The 25,785-nt window shown below is 45.8% G+C and overlaps 1 protein-coding gene across 1 annotated transcript; it reads right to left on the reverse strand.

Moving 5' to 3' along the window:
• Positions 1–2,352: 2,352 nt before the first annotated feature.
• Positions 2,353–25,785, reverse strand: LOC130129675 (coagulation factor XIII A chain-like). The gene is made up of 16 exons (XM_056299262.1): positions 25,491–25,785; positions 24,831–25,058; positions 22,838–23,086; positions 21,917–22,035; positions 21,152–21,259; positions 20,356–20,530; positions 13,855–13,993; positions 13,011–13,114; positions 12,834–12,922; positions 9,691–9,844; positions 9,470–9,579; positions 9,123–9,288; positions 7,207–7,361; positions 6,664–6,800; positions 6,151–6,256; positions 2,353–2,469 (listed from the first exon to the last, which is right to left on the reverse strand). Exons 1-16 carry the CDS (start codon positions 25,783–25,785, stop codon positions 2,434–2,436), a joined length of 2,370 nt encoding a protein of 789 aa, XP_056155237.1. The 3' UTR covers positions 2,353–2,433.

Genomic DNA, 25,785 nt, shown 5'->3' on the forward strand with positions numbered 1-25,785 from the left:
ACGGGGTCTAGAGCCTTCACTCATTCTGCCCCCCACCTTGACTACCACGGGGTCTAGAGCCTTCAGTCATTCTGCCCCCCACCTTGACTACCATGGGGTCTAGAGCCTTCAGTCATTCTGCCCCCCACCTTGACTACCATGGGGTCTAGAGCCTTCAGTCATTCTGCCCCCCACCTTGACTACCACGGGGTCTAGAGCCTTCAGTCATTCTGCCCCCCACCTTGACTACCACGGGGTCTAGAGCCTTCAGTCATTCTGCCCCCCACCTTGACTACCATGGGGTCTAGAGCCTTCAGTCATTCTGCCCCCCACCTTGACTACCATGGGGTCTAGAGCCTTCAGTCATTCTGCCCCCTGCCTTGACTATTGTGGGGTCTAGAGCCTTCAGTCATTCTGCCCCCCACCTTGACTACCATGGGGTCTAGAGCCTTCAGTCATTCTGCCCCCCACCTTGACTACCATGGGGTCTAGAGCCTTCAGTCATTCTGCCCCCCACCTTGACTACCATGGGGTCTAGAGCCTTCAGTCATTCTGCCCCCCACCTTGACTACCACGGGGTCTAGAGCCTTCAGTCATTCTGCCCCCTGCCTTGACTACTGTGGGGTCTAGAGCCTTCAGTCATTCTGCCCCCCACCTTGACTACCACGGGGTCTAGAGCCTTCAGTCATTCTGCCCCCCGCCTATGGAGCTCTCTCCCACAAGACATTCACAACACCGACTCTCTTTCAACCTTCACATCCCATCTCAAAACGCAGCTTTTCAGACTGGCATATTCAGTCTGATCCACGCTGCACTGAGTTGTGTGCAGAAGATGATTTTATACTCATCTGTTGTGTTAACTTTTTATAGTCTACCTGCTGTGTTTTGACTTTATGCTGTCTGATACAGGGCTGCTGGTTTTTACTGTCTTCTGTAAGGTGTCTTGAGTGCTCTGAGAGGCGCCCACAAATAAAATGTATTATTATTATGATTATTATATTTCATCCCTCCTGGTGGGAAGGTGTGAACTCTCCACTTTCTAACATGAACAATAAAGACGAGCCTGAAAACCAACAGTGTTTTTGAAATGCTTTTATTGTTAAGTCATTATTGAATGCTTTTATTGTTAGTCATTGTCGCTTGTGTTCATGAAAAGATTCGTGTTAGTAAAAGCCCCCGGCAGCACAGCACGACAGTCAGAGGACATGAAACAGCCACGAAACTCTTGCCGACTGAAGACGCATCAGATTTATTCCAGCCAGTCTCACGTTTTAAGAAATCAAACCGTTGATGTTTGGTTTGGTCTGACGCTGTGGCGCTTTTACTGGCGCACAAAATGTAAACGCTCACAACAGTTGTGTTGATCTGGTGTTGTGTATCAGCAGCAAGATATTCCCCGTGCGAACGTCAGCGTAGGAAGACCAGCACCCACACTGAGCGGACGAGCCACATGTCACCGTGGCTGCAGCTTAAGGATGGTGGCGATGTCATCCAGTGTTTTAGCAAAACCACCCAACAACCTGACCGTCAAAAATGTGTGTGTGTGTGTTGACCTTTGACCTCCTAATTATTTCTCATTACAAATGTTGGCAATTCAGAACTGAGATTTATGTTTCTGTCAGGTTAATCTTGTTCATATTTAAAGTTAAAAATATGAAATGCTGAACAGAAACACTAAAAACCATGAAAAACAAAATTCATTCATTCATTCATCTTCAGCCACTTCTCCGGGGTCGGGCCGGGGTGGCATCAAGCTAAGTAGGGCACTCCAGACGTCCCTCTCCCCAGCAACGCCCTCCAGCTCCTCCTGGGGGATCCCAAGGCGTTCCCAGGCCAGATTGGACATGTACTCCCCCCAGCGAGTTCTGGGTCTACCCCGGGGTCTCCTCCCAGTTGGACGTGCCAGGTAAACCTCCAAAGGAAGGCGCCCAGGAGGCATCCTGATCAGATGCCCCAACCACCTCAACTGGCGACGTGAAGGAGCAGCGGCTCTACTCCGAGCTCCCTCCGGATGTCCGAGCTCCTCACCCTATCTCTAAGGCTGAGCCCAGACACCCTACGGAGGAAACCCATTTCAGCCGCTTGTATCCACCATCTCACCCTTTCGGTCACTACCCAAAGTCATGGTCATGTTCACGGTTAAAATCCATGATCTCAGATGAAATGGTTTTGGTTTGAGGGGAAGTTGGTGCATGGGGCTTTCAAAGGTTTGCTGAAATTTGTTTGGCATTTGAATGGAAACATGGACTTGTTTCTATAAAGCTGTGGCAGAAAACACTAAGAAATGGTTTTCTGTGTAAAAGCAGAATGAAAACGTCAGCAAAAAAAATAAAAGGAAAAAAAGCGAATCACGTGCAGTTTAACTTCTGGCCCCGCCCACTGTCAGAGGCGCTGTTTGTGATTGGTGAAAGCAGTGTGGGACGGTGTGGCCTATGACTACGTCAGCCAATCAGCTCAGGGCTGGATTTTCAGTTCAACCAAACCTTGCACCTGTAAAGGGAAAGCGAAAAGAAATTCAAAGTGAAAACAAATCTCTTGGAAAAGATTCAGTTTGGAGAGTTTTTAAAACTTCACTGCTTCTGAAGGTTTTTAATGAGACATGATTTACCGTGTGAACAGTAGAAATCTCGTGAAACAGTCTCGACGTCATTAAACCTTCTCCCAAACACCCGTTATATTTGAAATAAATCTCAAACTAAATACTAATTTAAGATAAACTTTTTTTTATTATTTTGATAAAATGAACTAATGTGATTATTATATTTGAATTCAATATTAATAATGTTATCTGTTATTACTACAACGATCAACCCAGCCGCTGAGGATGCACAAGCCAGTGTATTCTGAGGGCTGGTCCCAAGCCCAGATGAATGGGGAGGGTCGCATCAGGAACGTTCATTACTGCTGCTGTTACTGGCACTTTCATAACTGCAAATGCTGCTAATGATATAACTATTACTGCTACTACTGCTACTATGAAACCCTTTACTCTCCTTTACTCTGCATCTTGACTTATAGGCCCCCTAATTCAGTTAGTTTTATTTCTGAGTTTTCTGACCTATCTATTGTCATGCCAAAATATGACAGGGTGCTTATTCTTGATGATTTTGGTGTTCGTGTGTGTTGTCTTTCCCATTCCAACTTCACAATTTTTGGATCTTATAGATTCTTTTAACCTCATTCAAGCTGTTAAAGGGGCCACACATTACAAATGTCACATCTTGGACCTTGTACTCTCATCTGGTTTCTGTCTCGAGTGTCTTATCTGGTAGATATGCCTATATCTGACCATAAAGCTGTGATTTTCAAAGTTCACTACAGCTCGCTGTTCAAAGTCACTATCCTAAAACATGCTCTCGCATTCTCAACGCTGGCTCTGTAGTAATCCATCTTTATCCCCCCTCAATACACACACACTGTTAAATTCATTCAATGATCAGTGCCTATCCATCCTCGACCAAACTGCACCGTTTAAAACTAGGAAACAAAAATCATATAACCTCCTCTGGGTGAATGATCACACTCGTGCCCTGAGAAGACTCCGTAGAAAACCAGAATGACAATGGAAGGTAGACAAGTCCGAAATAGCACATAACACCCTTAAAAACCACATGTTAATTTACCAGAAGGCAGTTAAGGATGCAAGATCAGAATACTTCCCTGAACTAATATCAAGAAATAACCACAATCCTAAAGTTCTGTTTAGGGTAACTGATTCCACTTCCTTTTTGAACCTGATGTTGATCTGCCTGAAGAATTTCTCCCTCATTTTATAAATAAGATGGAGAATATCAGGTCCCAAATCCGGCCAGGCCCTTGCATTATTTCCATTCCCCATGTTAATTCTGCCTCTTTTACCCAGTTTCAACCAATTACAATTTCAGTGTTAAGAGTACAGTCGCCAGTATGAACTCCTCCTCCTGCATCTTAGACATCATTCCCACTATGCTGCTCAAGGAGGTATTTTAAACTGTTAGCCTTGTTATTCTCCAAATGTCAATTTTCTGGCCTCTGGTTCTTTTACAGACAGTTTTAAACATGCCATTGTTCACCCATTGCTGAAGAAACCTAACTTAGATCCCCTGTCCTTAAGTACTACAGACCAATCTCCAAACTGTCTTTATTATCTAAGGTTCTGGAGAGAGTAATTTCATCTGAATTGAGTTCTTTTATGGACACTAATAGTGGTTTTAACAGTTTCCAGTCTGGTTTTAGAGCACTTCATAGTACAGAGACAGTTCTAGTTAAGGTCACTAATGACCTACTGCTGACTGCAGACAGAGGGGATGGCTCAATTTTAGTTCTTTTAGACTTAAGTCTGCCTTTGATACAGTCAATCACAGTATCCTCTTACATTGCTTAGAGACTTGGGTTGGCATCAAAGGCTTGGCTCTTAGTTTATTATGCTCTTACCTCTTCAAAAAGAACTTTTTCTGTTGTTCTGGGTAACTCTTACTTCCTCGATGGCTCAGCTGAGTTGTGGTGTCCCTCAAGGCTCAGTTCTTGGCCCCCTTCTGTTTTCTATATATATGCTGCCCCTTGGCAAGGTCATTCAAAATCATGATGTGTTTAACAATTATTATGCTGACTACACTCCGTTATACATGCCACTAAAACCCACAGATCCTAGCACCCTTGCAAATCTCACAACTTGCCTCTTTGAAATTAAATCCTGGCTGTTCGAAAACTTCTTAAATTTAATGATGGTAAGTCTGAGGTCATTCTGCTCGGTCCCCCCAAATCCCATCAGCCCTTTTCGTTCTAATCTTGGTGGTCTGTCAGGTAGTCTTAAGCAGGCTGCTAGGAATCTCGGGGTAATACTCCATGCTAACCTCAGTTTTGATTTACAAATCAAACATGTTTAGTCATGCTTCCTCCAGCTCAAGGTAATCTCCAAAATTAGGTCATTTTTATCAATTGCCAAGCTGCAAAAAGTTGTACATGCTGGGCGCCCAGGTGGCGTGGCAGCCTATTCTGTTGCCTACCAACACAGGGATCGGAGGTTCAAATCTCTGTGTTACCTCCAGCTTGGTCGGGTGTCCCTTCAGACACAATTGCCCATGTCTGCGGGTGGGAAGGCGGATGTGGGCATGTTTCCTGGTCGCTGCACTAGCGCCTCCTGTGGTCGGTCGGGGTGCCTGTTCAGGGGGAAGGGGCAACTGGGGGGAATAGCGTGATCCTCCCATGCACTATCTCCCCCTGGCAAAACTCCTCCCTGTCAGGTGAAAATAAGTGGCTGTCGACTCCACATGTATCAGAGGAGGCATGTGGTAGACTGCAGCCCTCCCCAGATTGGCAGAGGGGGTGGAGCAGGTATCGGGATGGCTCGGAAGAGTGGAGTAATTGGCCGGATACAATTGGGGAGAAAAAGAGAGGGGGGGGGGGTTGTTCATGCTTTTCTCCTTTCTCAGCTTGACTATTGCAATGCACTTTACTCGGGTATTAGCAAGTGCTCCCTCCAACATCTGCAGTTGGTACAAAACGCCGCTGCTCGGCTCATTACCGGGACTAAGAGGCATGATCATATCACTCCCGTGCTTGCCTCCCTACACTGACTGAGCCAGTGTAGGGAGGCAAGCTCAGGAATATAACAGGGAGCCAGTCCGGCTCTGAGTCTGATTTTATTGCTCACTTTTAAGGCTTTAAATGGTCTTGCCCCTACATATATCTCTGATTTATTCACCTGGTATATGCCCCCTTGACCATGAAGGTCTGCAGATGGAGCCCTGCTGGTTATTCCAGGTCTGGGTTTGTTACAAAGGGTGATCGGGCTTTTGCTGTTAGAGCCCCCACACTATGGACCTCCCTTCCTGTTGAGCTAAAACAAACCGAGTCTCTAGCTTCTTTTACATCTCATCTTGAAACTTTTCTTTTTACAAAAGCTTTAACAAATGTTTGATATTTTTATTTATTTACAGTTTTTATTTTTACTTTTACTCATTTGGTCTTACCCTTATTTTTGCCTTGTCTGGTTGTATTTCTTTGTAAAGCACTTTGTAACATTGTTTTAGAAAAGTGCTATATGAATAAAGTTATTACTGTTTCTATCTTACTACATACTGCTGACCACGGTGGAACGTTCTCCTGAAGTTTAAACGTGTCCTTTTGTCAGTGTGTTTGGGTGTATTATGCCAACTGTTCTCCCGGTTCTCTCAGTTAGCCTCTGATTACCTGAGTGAGGTTCTTAGCATTCAGGATGGCGATGAGAGTCCTGGTGCCGCTGAGCCTTGGGACAAAGGGCTCCTTCACAGTGATGGTAGCCATGGGGGCGAGCACACTGGAACACACACACACACACACACACACGCAGCATTCAAGACTTTTTCTAGACCTTGTGTGTTTGTGCGCAAGTGTTTGTGTGTGTACATGCACCTGCGTGTGCTTGCATGTGTGCATTTGTGTTAGACAGAGAGAGAGAGTGAGAGCAAGAGAGAGAGAGAGAGAGAGAGAGAGAGAGAGAGAGAGAGAGAGAGAGAGAGAGAGAGAGAGAGAGAGAGAGAGAGAGAGAGAGAGAGAGAGAGAGAGAGAGAGAGAGAGAGAGAGAGTGTGTGTGTTAAGTCTGGTCAGATAGTGCATGAGTTTTGTCACCGCCATGCCTAGTTAGATAGTTTGATAGTTTGAAGAGGTGTGTGCTTATATGCATATGTGGGGTGTGTGTGTGTGAGTGTGTTCTCTGGTGTGTACTTGTAATAGCGAGTCTTTTGGTTCATCAGTCCAGCTCCCTCTATGGACAGGGAAACCTCCTCAAGGTAGAAGCTGAAGGGGTTTGTGAAGGTCACCATCAAAAACATCTCCTGTTGTACTTGAGGTATCCCGCTCACCTGGACATATACCGCTCATATCATATCACATATATCATATCATATAATATCATATCATATCATATATATCATATATCATATCATATCACATATATCATATCATATATATATCAACCATATATCATATAATATATATATCATGTCATATCATATATCATAGATCATATATATGATATATATCATGTCATATGATATATATCATATCAATCATATATAATCATCATATCATATATAATATCATATATCAATCATATGTATCATATATATCATATTATATGTATCATATCATATCAGACCACATCAAACCACATCTAAACAGGCCCAACATCAATCCTGATCAAATGGAATCAATTCAGCTCACACTCAAACCAGTGTGTGTGTGTGTGTGTGTGTGTGTGGTTTTTACCATGAGATTGAGAGGTGGGGGTTGCAGGTTTACGACCCTCATGGCAGTCACTGATTGGTCGTCTGCCTGACCAGTCAATATAAAATGAAGGCTGAGCTGAGAGCCAAGATGAGGACCATACTCCTCAGCAGAGATCGGGATCACTACCTTCTCATCTGGAAGACAGACAGACAGACATAGATAGATAGACAGATAGACGACAGACAGACAGACAAATGATAGATAGATAGATAGATAGATAGATAGATAGATAGATAGATAGATAGATAGATAGATAGATAGATAGATAGATAGATAGATAGATAGATAGATAGATAGATAGATGGATGGACAGATTGACAGACAGACAGATGGAAGGACAGAAAGATAGATAGATAGATAGATAGATAGATAGATAGATAGATAGATAGATAGATAGATAGATAGATAGATAGATAGATAGATAGATAGATAGACAGACAGACAGACAGACAGACAGACAGACAGACAGACAGACACAGGCAGACAGACAGATAGATAGATAGATAGATAGATAGATAGATAGATAGATAGATAGATAGATAGATAGATAGATAGATAGATAGATAGATAGATAGATAGATAGATAGATAGATAGATAGATAGATAGATAGATAGATAGATAGATAGATAGATAGATAGATAGATGGATGGATGGACAGATTGACAGACAGATTGACAGACAGACAGATGGAAGGACAGAAAGATAGATAGATAGATAGATAGATAGATAGATAGATAGATAGATAGATAGATAGATAGATAGATAGATAGATAGATAGATAGATAGATAGATAGATAGATATAGATAGATAGATAGATAGACAGACAGACAGACAGACAGACAGACAGACAGATAGATAGATAGATAGATAGATAGATAGATAGATAGATAGATAGATAGATAGATAGACAGACAGACAGACAGACAGACAGACAGACAGACAGATAGAAAGACAGATAGATAGATAGACAGACAGACAGACAGACAGACAGACAGACAGACAGACAGACAGACAGACAGACAGACAGACAGACAGATAGATAGATAGATAGATAGATAGATAGATAGATAGATAGATAGATAGATAGATAGATAGATAGATAGATAGATAGATAGATAGATAGATAGATAGATAGATAGATAGATAGATAGATGGACAGATTGACAGACAGACAGATGGAAGGACAGAAAGATAGATAGACAGACAGACAGACAGACAGACAGACAGACAGACAGACAGATAGATAGATAGATAGATAGATAGATAGATAGATAGATAGATAGATAGATAGATAGATAGATAGATAGATAGATAGATAGATAGATAGAAAGCTAGATGGAGAGATAGATAGATAGATAGATAGATAGATAGATAGATAGATAGATAGATAGATAGATAGATAGATAGATAGATAGATAGATAGATAGATAGATAGATAGATAGATAGATAGATAGATAGATAGATAGATAGATAGATAGATAGATAGATAGATAGATAGATAGATAGATAGATGGACAGATTGACAGACAGACAGATGGAAGGACAGAAAGATAGATAGACAGACAGACAGACAGACAGACAGACAGACAGACAGACAGATAGACAGATAGATAGATAGATAGATAGATAGATAGATAGATAGATAGATAGATAGATAGATAGATAGATAGATAGATAGATAGATAGATAGATAGATAGATAGAAAGCTAGATGGAGAGATAGATAGATAGATAGATAGATAGATAGATAGATAGACAGATAGACAGATAGATAGATAGATAGATAGATAGATAGATAGATAGATAGATAGATAGATAGATAGATAGATAGATAGACAGATAGATAGAAAGATAGATAGACAGACAGACAGACAGACATAGATAGATACTGACTGGTCTGGGGGGCCACAGACACAGAGAAGTTGTGGTCTTTGAAGGTCTTTTCCACCACTCCGGTGTAGAAGATCACCGAGCCGGAGAGGTTGGCCTGGATTGTCCTGGTCACACTGCCCTGGTTCAGAAAGACCACCACCAGACTGAAGTCCTCACCCAACAGGACCTGCAGAGATGGAGGACGGAGACGAGATGTGAAGGGAAAATGAATGACGTCAGAAGAGAGGTGCTTGTGCTGCTCCACTTGTGTGTGTGTCTTTGTGTGTGTGTGTTTCCGTTTCTGCTCTGCCTTTTGTGTATTTCTTACCAGGAATAACAGACCCTAAGACAGACAGATAGATACACACCTGGTCAGCCTGGATGACTGCAGAGATCTCCTCCACGTCCAGCTCAGAATGATCTCTTACACAGCCGTACTGCTCCGCCCGCTCCATCGTCTGAGCATCCTGAGGACTGCCTGGAGGGGGAGAGAGACAGAGAGAGGGAGGGTGGAGAAAAAAGGAGTTGGTGTGTAATATATTTGTGTGTGTGTGTGTGTGTGTGTGTGTGTGTTTTGTGTGTGCTGTACCCTCAGAGTACTTGTAGGTGCTGGTGATGTCATTTTGGGCGTTGGACCCCACAGCCTTGGTGAGGATGGCCAGGCCGATCATGGCCTTCTCCACCCGGTAGGGAGTCAGATTCCCATACTTATCACGCTTCTGGTAGACCACATCACTGTTCACCTGCAGACACACAGACAGACAGACAGACAGACAGACCGACAATATTATTATTTTTTTTTTTGAGTTTTCTCCTTTTTCTCCCCAATTGTACCCGGCCAATCACCCCACTCTTCTGAGCCGTCCCGGTCTCTGCTCCAACCCCTCTGCTGACCCGGGGAGGGCTGCAGACTACCACATGCCTCCTCCCATACATGTGGAGTCACCTGTCACGCGCTAGTACAGCAACCAGGACACATACCCACATCCGGCTTCCCACCCACAGACACGGCCAATTGTGTCTGTAGGGACGCCCGACCAAGCCGGAGGTAACAGGGGGATTTGAACCGCTGATCCCCATGTTGGTAGGCAACGGAATAGACCGCCACGCCACCCGGACGCCCCGACAATATTATTACCATCATGGCGCCGTGGAGGGCAGCCTCGACACAGCACTCTCTAGTACTTTCTTTGCCTTGTTTATCCCGTGTCAAGTTCTTCAGACCGGATTCCTCTCAGTCGAGCTGAACCGCCTGACATGAGGCGGTTCACTCCAGATGGGTTTCACCAGTTTTCACAAACCTGGAAAGCTTTTGGGGGTCTTGGTTGGAGGAACAGCCGCTCTCTGTGAGACATGGAGGCCATGCAGCCGGGGGAAGTGGGATGGTACACTGGGGAGACTCTGACAGCGGGAATTTCAATCTGCACTCCCAGCAACTCACCTGGCGGGTCTCCAGTCCACGCCAACAAACTCGCCGAGCTGCTTCTCCCCAACGGAGCGAACAAGGACTCTGACTGTTCTACTGCGCCTTGTCCCACTGAAACCCGGCTCAGTGACTCCACCCCCGACGGGACTACATCTGCTGGGCCTCCGCCTACACTGAGCGGATTGTGTCCCGGCGCCGTTGGGGAGCGGGAGGGGCGGAGCAGTTTGGTCTACATAAAGGAAGGTTGGTGCACAGATGTCACAGTGTTGAGTTCACACCGCAGCCCGGTCGTGGAGCTCTGCAAGCCGTTTTCTTCAGCGCAGCAGTTTTCCTCCTCCATCCTGGCCGGCGTTGACGTCCCACCCCAGGCCAGATGGATGGCGGGCTGTAAACCCCGGCCGGCCAGATTAACGGCATGGGACGGCATGCTTGGGGACTTTAACAGGTGAACTACCAGAATACAGACAGCAGATTAATTGTCCCACCAGGGAAAATAACACACTGGACCACTGCTACACAATTCTTAAAAGGTGCACTTCGCTGTGTCCACCGGGCAGCTCTGGGGCAGGCAGAAACTACCATCATACCAGCAACATGACACAACTGACACTGTTCACATTGCCTCCTCCTCTTCCTCCTCGCTCTCTATCTGACCCCTGATATGAATGAGTAGCCTACACATTTGACAAGGGTGAGAAGAAACATCAGTCTCGGCCATCTCCCATCAGGCTGCTATAGCCTACTCTCACTGGAGACATGCGTCATTCAACCAATCCCAAATGGCGCCCCTCCGTGGACAGACTGGTAAATAACACTTTATGGAAGAGGGGTACTGGCGGTGGGTACTGAGACTAGATGATATGAAACCAGAACCACGTCCGTTTATAAGCCCAATATGTAGGAGCAGAAGCAGCGACAACATATGTCCACATGCCATTCCTGTCTGCCAACCAGGCGAGACACATGAATGAACAGGCCACACCTTTCACATGCACGTTTACACAACCACCAGAAAAGACCAACATGCGCCCTCCCCCCTCCCTCACCTGGCTAATATGCTGCTAGTAGTCTACATATTTCCTCCATCATGTCCTAATCTAACCCAGAATATGGGAGGGAGCAAACACGTTGTCCATGTAGACTAGACTCACTGCTGTGCAAGTAAAGCACCTACACACACACACAAACACACACACACACACACACACACTGATGGAACCACCATTGTGTTATTTTGACGCAAATCAGTAAGTACTGTGTAAATAGCCATGCTGTAATAACATACTGAGGCCCCTCACTCTTTGACTTTTCCTAAAACAGTGTTGTTTTTCACCCCCTAATGTCAATCACGTCATGAATAAATCCATCTAAGAGTTTTGGACATTTATACCTATTTCCGCCATTAAGCGTCAAATTGATGCATTGCTTTTATTATTGGGCTTGCTTCGCGCTTGGCTTTGTGTGTGCACGAGAAGGCAATGGAGAAGAGGTGTGTCTTGAGACGGGATTGGAAGAGTGGGAGGGATTCTGAGTCTCTAATGATTTGGGGGAGTGAGTTCCAGAGCCTGGGAGCTGCCCTGGAGAAGGCTCGGTCACCAAAGCCGCGGAGGTTGGACCTGGGGGTGGAGAGAAGGGAGGCTGAGGTGGACCTGAGGAACCGAGAGGGTTGGTAGGGGGAGAGCAGGTCGGTGAGGTATGGGGGAGCCAGTTTGTGAAGGGCTTTATAAGTAAGAACCAGGATTTTGTAACTGATCCAGTGGGAGATGGATAGCCAGTGGAGGTCTTTTAGGACTGGGGTGATGTGGTGCCAGGATCTGGTGGAAGTTAAAAGTCGGGTGGATGTGTTCTGGACCAGTTGGAGTCTCTTGATAGAGCTAGCACTGATGCCACAGAGGAGTGAGCAGCAGTAACCAAGGCGGGAGGAGATGGAGGTATGGATCAGAGTCCCAGCAGCAGGCGTGAGAGAGGGTCTTCTTCTCAGTGTTGTGAAGGTGGCAGAAGGAGGACCTGACCATTTGGGGGGCATGTGGCTCAGGGGACAGGGTGGGGTCAAGTATGGAGAGACAGGGCTGCAGCAGCATGTGTCTGTGTGCACACCAGATGCATGCTGCTGCAGCCGGTCTGCAGCAGCCGGTCTGCAGCAAGCGGTCTGGTTGCCTGATCCTACGTTTAGCTGCACGGCCTATCCAGCCCTGGACTTGTAATGTGTGCCAGCTGTGACGTGTCCTCCGAGGTCCTCAGGGCGGGAGTGGGTATTAATTGGAGTGTGGTGTTTGGTGGAAAGACATTTAATTAATTACACTTACCTCAGCAAAGACAAAGGGTGAGTCAAACGGGTGACACAGCTGACCTTCTTTAATGGCAGCGACTGAAGCCGGACCACAGCGGAAATGACCTGAAGACAAGAGACAGAAAACAGTCTGTCTGTCTCTATATCTGTCTGTTGTTCCATGTCTCTCTCTGTCTCTGTCTGTCTGTCTCACCATCGCTGGTCTCCTGAGGCGTTGCATCTACCACCTGCCATCCTCCGAAACCCTGAGGGAGGTCAGGTCGGGTCATAAACACCTCATTCCAACAGTGGTAGTTCCTACACACACACACACACACACACACACACACACACACACACACACACACACACACACACACAGAAGAGAGAAAGAGAGAGAGAGAGACAGACAGAGACAGAGAGAGAGGGAGACCGCGAGAGAGACAGACAGAGACAGAGAGACAGAGAGAGAGAGGGAGACAGCGAGGGAGACAGACAGAGACAGAGACAGAGAGAGACAGAAAGAGAGACAGACAGAGACAGAGAGAGACAGAAAGAGAGACAGACAGAGACAGAGAGAAAGAAAGAGAGACAGAGAGACAGAGAGAAAGAAAGAGAGACAGAGAGACAGACAGAGAGAGAGACAGAGAGAGACAGAAAGAGAGACAGAAAGAGAGACAGAAAGAGAGACAGAAAGAGAGAGAGACAGAGACAGAAAGAGAGACAGAGAGACAGAGAGAGAGACAGAAAGAGAGACAGAGAGAGAGACAGAGAGAAAGAAAGAGAGACAGAGAGACAGACAGAGAGAGAGACAGAGAGAGACAGAAAGAGAGACAGAAAGAGAGACAGAAAGAGAGACAGAAAGAGAGAGAGACAGAGAGACAGAAAGAGAGACAGAGAGACAGAGAGAGAGACAGAAAGAGAGACAGACGGAGACAGAGAGAAAGAAAGAGAGACAGAGAGAGAGACAGATGAGGCAGAACTGTTTCAGCCGATCAGATGAATTCCCTGGACTTGTATGCCAGTAACAGAGATGACTGACAGGGCGGTGGACCAACCAGATGGAGTCGCGGGTGTTGCGTCTGTCCGGTGTGCCGTCTGGTCGGAAGATGAGGTCGGTCTTCAGGTTCCCCGTGTTGTCATGGGCGGAGCTGAAGTTGGTGACGACCCGGGAGGGGATGCCCAGGCATCGCAGGACTGTGTGCGGTGTGTGGTGTGTGGTGTGTGTGTGTGGTGTGTGTGGTGTGAGGTGTGAGGTGTGTGTGTGTGTGGTGTGTGTGTGTGTGTGAGGTGTGTGTGTGTGTGTGGTGTGAGGTGTGTGTGTGTGTGTGTGGTGTGTGTGAGGTGTGAGGTGTGTGAGGTGTGTGTGTGTGTGTGTGGTGTGTGTGTGAGGTGTGTGTGTGTGTGTGGTGTGTGTGTGTGTGTGTGGTGTGTGTGTGTGTGTGTGAGGTGTGTGTGTGTGTGTGGTGTGAGGTGTGTGTGTGTGTGGTGTGTGTGAGGTGTGTGGTGTGTGTGAGGTGTGTGTGTGTGTGTGTGGTGTGGTGTGTGTGTGTGTGTGGTGTGTGGTGTGTGTGTGTGTGTGTGGTGTGTGTGAGGTGTGTGTGTGTGTGTGGTGTGTGTGTGGTGTGTGTGTGTGTGTGTGTGGTGTGTGTGTGGTGTGAGGTGTGTGTGTGTGTGTGGTGTGAGGTGTGTGTGGTGTGTGTGTGTGTGTGTGTGTGGTGTGTGTGAGGTGTGTGTGTGTGTGTGTGTGGTGTGAGGTGTGTGTGGTGTGTGTGTGTGGTGTGTGTGGTGTGTGTGTGGTGTGTGTGTGTGTGGTGTGAGGTGTGTGTGGTGTGTGTGTGTGTGTGTGGTGTGGTGTGTGTGGTGTGTGTGAGGTGTGTGTGTGGTGTGAGGTGTGTGTGGTGTGTGTGTGTGGTGTGTGTGGTGTGTGTGGTGTGTGTGTGTGGTGTGTGTGGTGTGTGTGTGTGGTGTGTGTGGTGTGTGTGGTGTGTGTGTGTGGTGTGTGTGGTGTGTGTGTGGTGTGTGTGTGTGTGGTGTGAGGTGTGTGTGGTGTGTGTGTGTGGTGTGTGAGGTGTGTGTGGTGTGTGTGTGTGGTGTGTGTGGTGTGTGTGTGGTGTGTGTGTGTGTGGTGTGAGGTGTGTGTGGTGTGTGTGTGTGTGTGGTGTGAGGTGTGTGTGGTGTGTGTGAGGTGTGTGTGTGTGGTGTGTGTGTGTGTGGTGTGAGGTGTGTGTGGTGTGTGTGTGTGTGTGTGGTGTGTGTGTGTGTGTGTGAGGTGTGTGTGGTGTGTGTGGTGTGAGGTGTGTGTGGTGTGTGTGTGTGTGTGTGGTGTGGTGTGTGTGGTGTGTGTGAGGTGTGTGTGTGGTGTGAGGTGTGTGTGGTGTGTGTGTGAGGTGTGTGTGGTGTGTGTGTGTGGTGTGTGTGTGTGTGGTGTGAGGTGTGTGTGGTGTGTGTGTGTGTGTGTGGTGTGTGTGTGTGTGTGTGAGGTGTGTGTGGTGTGTGTGTGTGGTGTGAGGTGTGTGTGGTGTGTGTGTGTGTGAGGTGTGTGTGTGTGTGTGTGTGTGGTGTGAGGTGTGTGTGGTGTGTGTGTGTGTGTGTGGTGTGTGTGTGTGTGAGGTGTGTGTGTGTGTGTGGTGTGAGGTGTGTGAGGTGTGTGTGAGGTGTGTGTGTACAAGTGAAGGACAGCAGCAAGAGGGAAAGTTAATGAGTGGATCATTCTGCTTGGTTCTAGATTCACAAGGACAAATGAAAGGTGGGCGTGTTCCATAAGGAAGCTGGGAGACTCATATTAACCATACTGTGGGTCGTTCTTGTCTGGTTGCTCGTTCTGATTGGTCGAGTCTGGAGCAGACTCGACCAATCAGAACGACTTTTCATTCAATGTAATTAAATTAAATTTCAAAACATTGACTATTCATTATTTTTTGTTGTATTTTTTCTGCTCCAGGTTGCTTGGAAACATCACTTCTCAGCCAGCGACCCCCACTACAGACCCCCCCCCCCCGACGCTGACAGACCCCAGACCCACTGAGCTGAAGGACTTCTGCTGGGGATTTGACAGACAAAGGGACAGCTTGGACTGTATCTGCCAACCCCCCAGCCATTAGCCCCGGTACTCCAGCAGCTCCATCCACCGCCCCCCCACTCCAAGGGCCCCGTTGCCATGACCCAACTCCCAGCCTGCGCACCCCCTCCCCACTATCACACCTTCTGTCTTGATCCAGGAGAGGGATGTTAACAGGCTGTTCAGAAGAGGGAGCCCCCACAAGGCAGCTGGACCGGATGCCGTCTCCCCCGTAAGCCTTAGACACTGCAGACCAGCTGTCTCCACTGTTCACACCTCCCTGAATGACTGCAGGGGGTCAGCCTGCCTTAAAACCTCCACCAAGGGCGTGCGGGTAGCTTAGCGGTCTATTCTGTCGCCTACCAACACGGGGATCGCCAGTTTGAATCCCCAATGTACCTCTGGCTTGGTCGGGTGTCCCTACAGACACAACTGGCTACCCACATCTGCCGGATGTGGGTATGTGTCCTGGTCGCTGCTCTAGCGCCCTCTCTGGTCGGTCGGGGCACCTGTTCAGGGGGGAGGGGGAACCGGGGGGAATAGCGTGATCCTCCCACGTGCTACGTCCCCCTGGTGAAACTCCTCACTGTCAGGTGAAAAGAAGCGGCTGGTGACTCCACATGTATGGGAGGAGACATGTGGTAGTCTGCAGCCCTCCCCAGATCAGCAGAGGGGGTGGAGCAGAGACCGGGACGGCTCGGGAGAGTGGGGGAATTGGCCGGATAAAATTGGGGAGAAGAAGGGAAGGGGAAAAAAAACCCTCCACCATTACCCCGCTCCCCAAAAAGCCAGGGATAACAGGCCTAAATGACTGAAGACCCTCCGCTGTGACCTTTGAACGCCTTGTGCTGTCCCACCTCAAGTCCATCACCACCCCCTACTGCAGCCACTAAAGCTGGCATGCAGAGCCAACAGGTCGACACACGATGCAGTCAGTGTGGCTCTCCACTCCACCCTCCTTCACCTGGACTGTGGACTTCAGCTCCGCATTCAATAGTCAGCCCTGCTCTTCTCCAGGACAAACTCTCCCAGCTCCACGTGCCCCACTCCGCCTGCAGGTGGATCACTGACTTCCTGACCAACAGGAGTCAACACATGAAGATGAGGAAGCATGTCTAGGACCCTCATTTCATCAGTACCGGCGTCCCTCAAGGCTGCATCCTGTCCCCGCTGCTCTTCTCGCTTTACACCAATGGCGGCACCTCCAGACATCAGTCTCTCAAGCTGTCTGGAGTCATTCTGTTCCTGGGCACCACGCTGCTCAGGACCTCAGGTAGGAGCTAAACATCTGCTCCCTCATCAGTAAAGCACAGCAGAGGATGTACTTCCTGTTCCTGGGCACCACGCTGCTCAGGACCTCAGGTAGGAGCTAAACATCTGCTCCCTCATCAGTAAAGCACAGCAGAGGATGTACTTCCTGTTCCTGGGCACCACGCTGCTCAGGACCTCAGGTAGGAGCTAAACATCCGCTCCCTCATCAGTAAAGCACAGCAGAGGATGTACTTCCTGTTCCTGGGCACCACGCTGCTGAGGACCTCAGGTAGGAGCTAAACATCCGCTCCCTCATCAGTAAAGCACAGCAGAGGATGTACTTCCTGTTCCTGGGCACCACGCTGCTCGGGACCTCAGGTAGGAGCTAAACATCCGCTCCCTCATCAGTAAAGCACAGCAGAGGATGTACTTCCTGTTCCTGGGCACCACGCTGCTCAGGACCTCAGGTAGGAGCTAAACATCCGCTCCCTCATCAGTAAAGCACAGCAGAGGATGTACTTCCTGTTCCTGGGCACCACACTGCTGAGGACCTCAGGTAGGAGCTAAACATCTGCTCCCTCATCAGTAAAGCACAGCAGAGGATGTACTTCCTGTTCCTGGGCACCACACTGCTGAGGACCTCAGGTAGGAGCTAAACATCCGCTCCCTCATCAGTAAAGCACAGCAGAGGATGTACTTCCTGTAGCAGCTGAAGAATTCAACCTGCCACAGACGGTGATGCTGAATTTCTATACTTTCATCACTGAGTCCATCCTAACCTCTTCCAGTACCGTCTGGTCCGCTGCTGCCATCCCCAGGGACCAGGGCAGGCTGCAGCGCATCATTCACTGGGCGGAGAGGTGATCGGCTGCCACCTCCCATCTCTCCAGGACCTGCACTCCTCCAGCACCAATACTGCTATCGACCTCTCCCACCCTGGTCACCAACTTTTTGAGAATCTGTCCTCTGGCAAGAGGCCGAGGTCCACCAGGACCAAAACCTCATGTCACAAGAGCGGTTTCGTCCCTGTTGCAGTTGGACTAATCGAGAGGGCTCCCTGACGACTTTCCCCCACACACACATAAATATCATGATTCTGTATATAAAACTGTACTTTACTTACTTTTTGCTGTTTATATATATATATATATATATATATATATATATATGTAAATATATGTGTGTAAATATATGTGTGTGTATATTGTGTGTATTCATATATTTTTTCATTCTTTTTAAGACAGTATTTTCCTTGCACTCGCAACTGTACCAACAATGCCAAGCTGAATTCCCACTGCGTGCAATGCCAAGGCAATAAGGGAATTCCTGATCTCTGATTGTAATCTGATTGTTTCAAACATAAATATATAATATAAAGTATAAGTAAATACAAAATATAAAAATAAAATATAAATAACTATATAACAATGTATAAAAATACAAAATATAAAATATGACAAATATATTATATATCATATATCATATGATATGATATTATTTATAATATAAATATATAATATAAAGCACTCTGAGCTGCATTTCATGTATGAAAGAGACATCAGTTATTAAGGACTTTTCTGAACAACACTTTTTTAAGCTGTTGTGTCAAAGTGCAGCATAACAGTGCAGTATAACAGTGCAGTATAAAAGTGCAGTATAACATTGCAGTATTAAAGTGCAGTATAACAGCGCAGTATAAAAGTGTAGTATAACAGTGCAGTATAACACTGAAGTATGACAGTGCAGTATAAGAGTGCAGTATAAAAGTGCAGTATAACAGCGCAGTATAAAAGTGCAGTATAACAGTGCAGCATAAAAGTATAGTATAACAGCACAGTATAAAAGCGCAGTATAAAAGTGCAGCATGAAAGTGCAGTATAAAAGTGCAGTATAACAGCGCAGTATAAAAGTGCGGCATAAAAGTGCAGTATAACAGTGCAGTATAACAGTGCGGCATAAAAGTGCAGTATAACAGTGCAGTATAACAGTGCAGTATAAAAGTGCGGTATAACAGTGCGGTATAACAGTGCGGTATAAAAGTGCGGTATATCAGTGCGGTATAACAGTGTGGTATAAAAGTGCGGTATAACAGTGCAGTATAACAGCGTAGTATAAAAGTGCAGTATAACAGTGCAGTATAACAGTGCGGTATAAAACTGCAGTATAACAGTGCGGTATAAAAGTGTGGTATAAAAGTGCAGTATAAAAGTGCAGTATAACAGGGCAGTATAAAAGTGCGGCATAAAAGTGCAGTATAACAGTGCGGTATAACAGTGCGGTATAAAAGTGCGGTATATCAGTGCGGTATAACAGTGTGGTATAAAAGTGCGGTATAACAGTGCAGTATAACAGCGTAGTATAAAAGTGCAGTATAACAGTGCAGTATAACAGTGCGGTATAAAACTGCAGTATAACAGTGCGGTATAAAAGTGTGGTATAAAAGTGCAGTATAAAAGTGCAGTATAACAGGGCAGTATAAAAGTGCGGCATAAAAGTGCAGTATAACAGTGCAGTATAACAGCGCAGTATAAAAGTGCGGTATAAAAGTGCAGTATAACAGCGCAGTATAAAAGTGCGGCATAAAAGTGCAGTATAACAGTGCAGTATAACAGTGCGGTATAAAACTGCAGTATAACAGTGCGGTATAAAAGTGTGGTATAAAAGTGCAGTATAAAAGTGCAGTATAACAGGGCAGTATAACAGTGCGGTATAAAAGTGCAGTATAACAGTGCGGTATAAAAGTGCGGTATAAAAGTGCAGTATAACAGTGCAGTATAACAGCGCAGTATAAAAGTGCAGTATAAAGGTGCGGTATAAAGGTGCAGGATAAAGGTGCAGGATAACAGTGCGGTATAAAAGTGCAGTATAACAGTGCAGTATAACAGGGCAGTGTTACAGTGTGGTATAAAAGTGCAGTATAAAGGCGCGGTATAAAGGTGCAGTATAACAGTGCAGTATAACAGCACAGTATAAAAGTGCAGTATAAAGGTGCGGTATAAAGGTGCAGGATAACAGTGCGGTATAAAAGTGCAGTATAACAGTGCAGTATAACAGGGCAGTATAACAGTGTGGTATAAAAGTGCAGTATAAAGGTGCGGTATAAAGGTGCAGGATAACAGTGCGGTATAAAAGTGCAGTATAAAAGATAAAGCTGAAGAGGTTCAAACAGGCAGATAAACTGTAAAATGAGACGTGCTGAGCACGAGGTAACCCAGCAGGAGAGGTTTGGGTGGAGTTTGGTCCTCACAGGTGTTGAAGACTCCGGCGAACACCCAGCACTGAGCGAAGCACTGGGGCGTTCCACTGCTGGCATACTGCAGCAATATTTTAACACTTCCTGTCCAAGAGGTCGGCGGCGTTCCCATTGAGAAGTCATCACTCCAGTTCCCCACCAGAACGCCGTTATCATCCTGAGAGTTGATCTGGTGGACAGGAGACGTTTGGTTTGTGGATGTGGGTCACCTGACGCATCAGCTGGCGTTAACGTGACAGACGTTACTATGTAAAAGTCCTTAATTAAATAGAGTATCACCGCTCCCAATGAGCGACAGCTGCTGTGTGTTTTGTAAATGATTATGATCATGTGTTACATCTGTTTTCGACAAAGAGCCATCGTGGCTACATTTGTTACCATGTCTGAACACCGGCTGGTACCGCGCCCCCGTCCACACGACTGATCGAACACGCTTTTGATGACTGCAGTGTGGGCGACACATTTTTGATCAATAAAGGTTTGAAAAAAAAAGTTGCTAATGAACTTCAAAGCCCATGGCTGGTAACAGGCCACCTGCCCTCCTGGGCTCCGGCAGCACCGGCTCACTGACATACTAAATGGGTGCTCACAGTCTTAGTAGGGGTCTGCTAGCCCATCTATTAGGGACACATCTGTGATGATAACTCCTCTTCAATAGCCTGATAACAGTCAAGCCATGTACTCCGTCAATAGACAGACAGACAGATGAGACAGACAGACAGACAGATGAGACAAACAGACAGACAGATGAGACAAACAGACAGACAGACAGACAAGTGTTTCCTCTCACCATGGCAGAACCCTTCCTGACCAGTGCCATGGCATTTCCACGGTTATGAAGAGGCATCTGGGATGCATCCAGGATGTAAATACAGGCATCAAGAACCCCCTGCTCAAACTACAGACAGAAACAGACAGGCAGACCGAAAGGCAGACAGACAGACAAATACATAGACAGACACAGACAGACAGATACACAGATACACAGACAGACACACAGACAAGACAGACAGATACACAGATACACAGACAGACAGACAGACAGACAGACAGACAGATACACACACAGATACACACACAGACACACAGACAGACAGACACAGAAAGAGAGAGACAGAAAAACAGACAGACAGACAGACAGACAGACAGACAGACAGACAGACAGACAGACAGACAGACAGACAGAGAGAGACAGACAGACAGACAGACAGATACACAGACAGAGACAGAAAAACAGACAGACAGACAGAGAGAGAGACAGAAAAACAGACAGACAGACAGACAGACAGACAGACAGACAAACAGACAGACAGACACACAGAAACACACAGACAGCCAGAGACAGAGACACACAGACAGCCAGAGACAGAGACACACAGACAGACACACACACACAGACAGACAGACAGCGAGGTGTATGTCATATACATGTACACATATATCTGGAAATCCACCTACAACTTACAGAGGCACAGATATATTGTCACAAACAACTCAAACCGTGTGTGTGTGTGTGTGTGTGTGTGTGTGTGTGTGTGTGTGTGTGTGTGTGTACCTGTCCATACACCCAGTTCCTCTGACCAACAGCGTGGGCCTCACCCATGTAGATGATTCCAAAGTCATTTAGGACATATTCGCTCCTACCGGACTCATCAGGCAGAAAGAAGGCGTCATCTGCAGAATCAGAGAGACTTCAAAATCCTGAACAGTTTAACTGAGCTGTATTAGCTAAACTATGTTAACTGAACTGTGTTAATTGAACTGTTTAACTGAACTGTGTTAACTGAACTATGTTAGCTAAACTATGTTAACTGAACTGTGTTAACTGAACTGTGTTAGCTAAACTACGTTAACTGAACTGTGTTAACTGAATTGTGTTAGCTAAACTATGTTAACTGAACTGTGTTAACTGAACTGTTTAACTGAACTATGTTAACTGAACTGTTTAACTGAACTGTGTTAGCTAAACTACGTTAACTGAACTGTGTTAACTGAACTGTGTTAGCTAAACTTGTTAACTGAACTGTGTTAACTGAACTATGTTAGCTAATCTATGTTAACTGAACTGTTTAACTGAACTGTGTTAGCTAAACTATGTTAACTGAACTATGTTAGCTAAACTATGTTAACTGAACTGTGTTAGCTGAACTGTGTTAGAGCTAAACTGTGTTAACTGAACTGTTTAACTGAACTGTGTTCGCTGAACTGTGTTAACTGAACTGTGTTCGCTGAACTGTGTTAACTGAACTGTTTCAGCTGAACTGTTAACTGAACTGTGTTCGCTGAACTGTGTTAACTGAACTATGTTCGCTGAACTGTGTTAGCGGAACTGTTATCTCAACTGTGTTCGCTGAACTGTGTTAACTGAACTGTGTTCGCTGAACTTTGTTAGCTGAACTGTTATCTGAATTGTGTTAGCTGAACTGTGTTAACTGAACTGTGTTTGAAGCCGTGTGTGTGTGTGTCCAGTGCTGACCGGGGTTCCAGGCATTGAACAGCATGTAGAAGTCAGTGTTGGAGTCTCTCTTGGTGCGGTGCTTCCCGCTTTGCCCGAGGACCGCCACGTAAGTCCGGAACTTCCCAATGATGGCATCCGGAGTGGAGGTGATGCCAACCATCACCGATGCGCCGTTATCCTCCACTATACGACCACTCCACGCACCGCCGCCCTGACCACCAAACATCACTGACACCATAGTCCCCCTGCTGGCAGACGGGTCAGAGCCTCGGAGATAAAGAAAGAGAGAAGGAGGAGAGATACAGGATGAGAGAGAGGGAAGACAGAGAGGGAGAGCGAGAAGATAGAGGGAGGAGACAGAAGGATGGATGGTGGGAGAAAAGAGGATTATATATTAATCAATGATGGAGATGTCAAACTACTCCCTGATGAAGGCTGTCAAGCTCCTTAACGAGCTTCCAATTATCTCTGTTGAACTGCCTCTCTCTCTCTCTCTCTCTCTCTCGCTCTCTCACACTCACTCACACACACACACACACACACACACACACACACACACACACACTGCAGGGATTTTTGAAGGTTTATTGGAACATACCAGAAAATCTTTATACAAGATGGCACCAGAGTATTTAGTTATTCTTCATATTTCATAAACAAAAATGACTTGTTGTTCTGAAGTGTGAGATAAGACAGACAGAAAGACAGAAAGACAGATAGATAGATAGATAGATAGATAGATAGATAGATAGATAGATAGATAGATAGATAGATAGATAGATAGATAGATAGATAGATAGATAGATAGATAGATAGATAGATAGATAGATAGATAGATAGATAGATAGGTAGATGGATGGACGGACTGACAGACAGACAGATGGAAGGACAGAAAGATAGATAGGTAGATAGACAGATAGATGGATAGAAAGACAGACAGAGACAGATAGATAAATAAGATAAGAGATAGACAGATAGATAGATAGATAGATAGATAGATAGATAGATAGATAGATAGATAGATAGATAGATAGATAGATAGATAGATAGATAGATAAGATAAGATAAGATAAGATAGCTAGATGAGATAGATAGATAATGTATAATATAACCCATAATGTGAGAGTGTGGTCAGTCATTTTAGTGATATCAATTTATATTCACATTATGTCACATTGTGTGAAAGAAGATCACCTATCATATCATATATAATATATATAATATATATCATATCATACATTTCATAACATACACCATATATATCATATCATAAATATATCATACCGTATATATATCATACCATACATACCATACCATATCACATATATCATACCATACCATGTCATATATATATATCATACCATATCATATATATCATATCATACCATATCATATATCATATCATATATCATATCATAAATATATCATACCGTATATATATCATACCATACATACCATACCATATCACATATATATCATACCATACCATATCATATATATATCATACCATATCATATCATATATATCATATCATACCATATCATATATCATATCATACCATATCATATCACAGCTATTCTGTAGCAGTCTGAAGCCAAATTCAGTCATGTTTCATTTCATCTTGACTTTTTTTCTACTCAGTAGAGGCCAAAACAGTGAGTGAACATCTGTTCTGCTCTGTGTGTGTGTGTGTGTTAATTTACCTCAGACGACACAGCCATAGGGAGTGCATGTTAATTAGCACAGCTAACAAGCATGATGTGACTTAACGAGATGACAGTTGTCTAATTGTGTGGTGCCAACTCTTAATGAGCTGTGTCTCAACACTGATCTGGGAGCGCTTTGTTGTGTGACCCGTGGGGGGGGGGGGGGGGGGCGGAGCCACAGGCTGCGAGGGGTATCACATCTAATCAGTATAGTTCAGACCAGCCAATCACAGCTGAGATCTGATTCAGACAAACCAATAACAGACGAGCTGCGGTCAGAGTAATTAAGGCCTTGTTCAACTCACCAATCAGGAACTCCAGCTGGAAGGTGTCGTCAGGGGTCCGGGCACGCGTGAAGTCAATGCGGACAACAAACTCCTGACCGCGGCGTATGACCAGGTTTGGGTTCTGATAGGCGGAGGTGATGTGGTCACTGCGGTTTATGTCCAGACACATGTCAACAGCCACCACAGACAGAGAGCCTGCAGAGAGAGAGAGAGAGACGTGTGTTGTTTCCTGGCGGAAGTCGTCATCTCAGAGACGAGACCTCCGTCGTCTCATTACAACACGGACTTCACTTTGTTTTTTACACAACAACCTCATGTGAACAATCTGTTAATTCATCATACAGTGATTTGATTTCATCTGTACTACTGCTGTTTCCTTAACGGTCACGTGCCTTGACCTGACATGCTCCTGTGCATCATGTCAACATGCTCCTGTGCATCATGTCAACATGCTCCTGTGCATCATGTCAACATGCTCCTGTGCATCATGTCAACATGCTCCTGTGCATCATGCCGACATGAGTCCATGAGTCCAGGTGAAGGGAACAAAACAGAGGACACAACAGGAGTAGGCATACATACACACATACACACACACACACACACATACAAACACACACACAAACAACACATATACAAACACACACAAACACACAAACACACACACGCAGGTCTCACCCCCATCCATGGCAGGGGCTCTGGGCGTGGCCATTGGCCCGGTGATGTCATCAAAAGGTTCAAACTCCGGCAGGTCACTGTCGTCATCCTGCAGGTTGTTGGAGGAGATCTGGAGGCAGAAAGACGGAAACAGTCTAATGAACCAACAGACATGAGCTCTCATCCTGCCATCTGTCCTCATCCTGCCGTCGGTCCTCATCCTGCCGTCGTCTGTTGTCTTCCTGTCGTCTGACCTCATCCTGCCGTCTGTCCTCATCCTGCTGTCGTCTGTTGTCTTCCTGTCGTCTGACCTCAT

The sequence above is a fragment of the Lampris incognitus genome, chromosome 19, assembly GCF_029633865.1.
Source record: "Lampris incognitus isolate fLamInc1 chromosome 19, fLamInc1.hap2, whole genome shotgun sequence".
Lineage (NCBI taxonomy): Eukaryota > Metazoa > Chordata > Actinopteri > Lampriformes > Lampridae > Lampris > Lampris incognitus.

Bases quoted from the DNA above. Each gene is read 5' to 3' on its own strand.
- LOC130129675 (XM_056299262.1), bottom strand. From the start codon at position 25,785: ATGAGGTCAGACGACAGGAAGACAACAGACGACAGCAGGATGAGGACA. The intron at 13,994-20,355 runs GTGAGGACCAAA...CACCGCACACAG, and splicing joins CGCCGGAGTCTTCAACACCT to TCCTGCGATGCCTGGGCATC. The intron at 9,289-9,469 runs GTGTGTATCTAT...CCATCTCTGCAG, and splicing joins CAGTCATCCAGGCTGACCAG to GTCCTGTTGGGTGAGGACTT.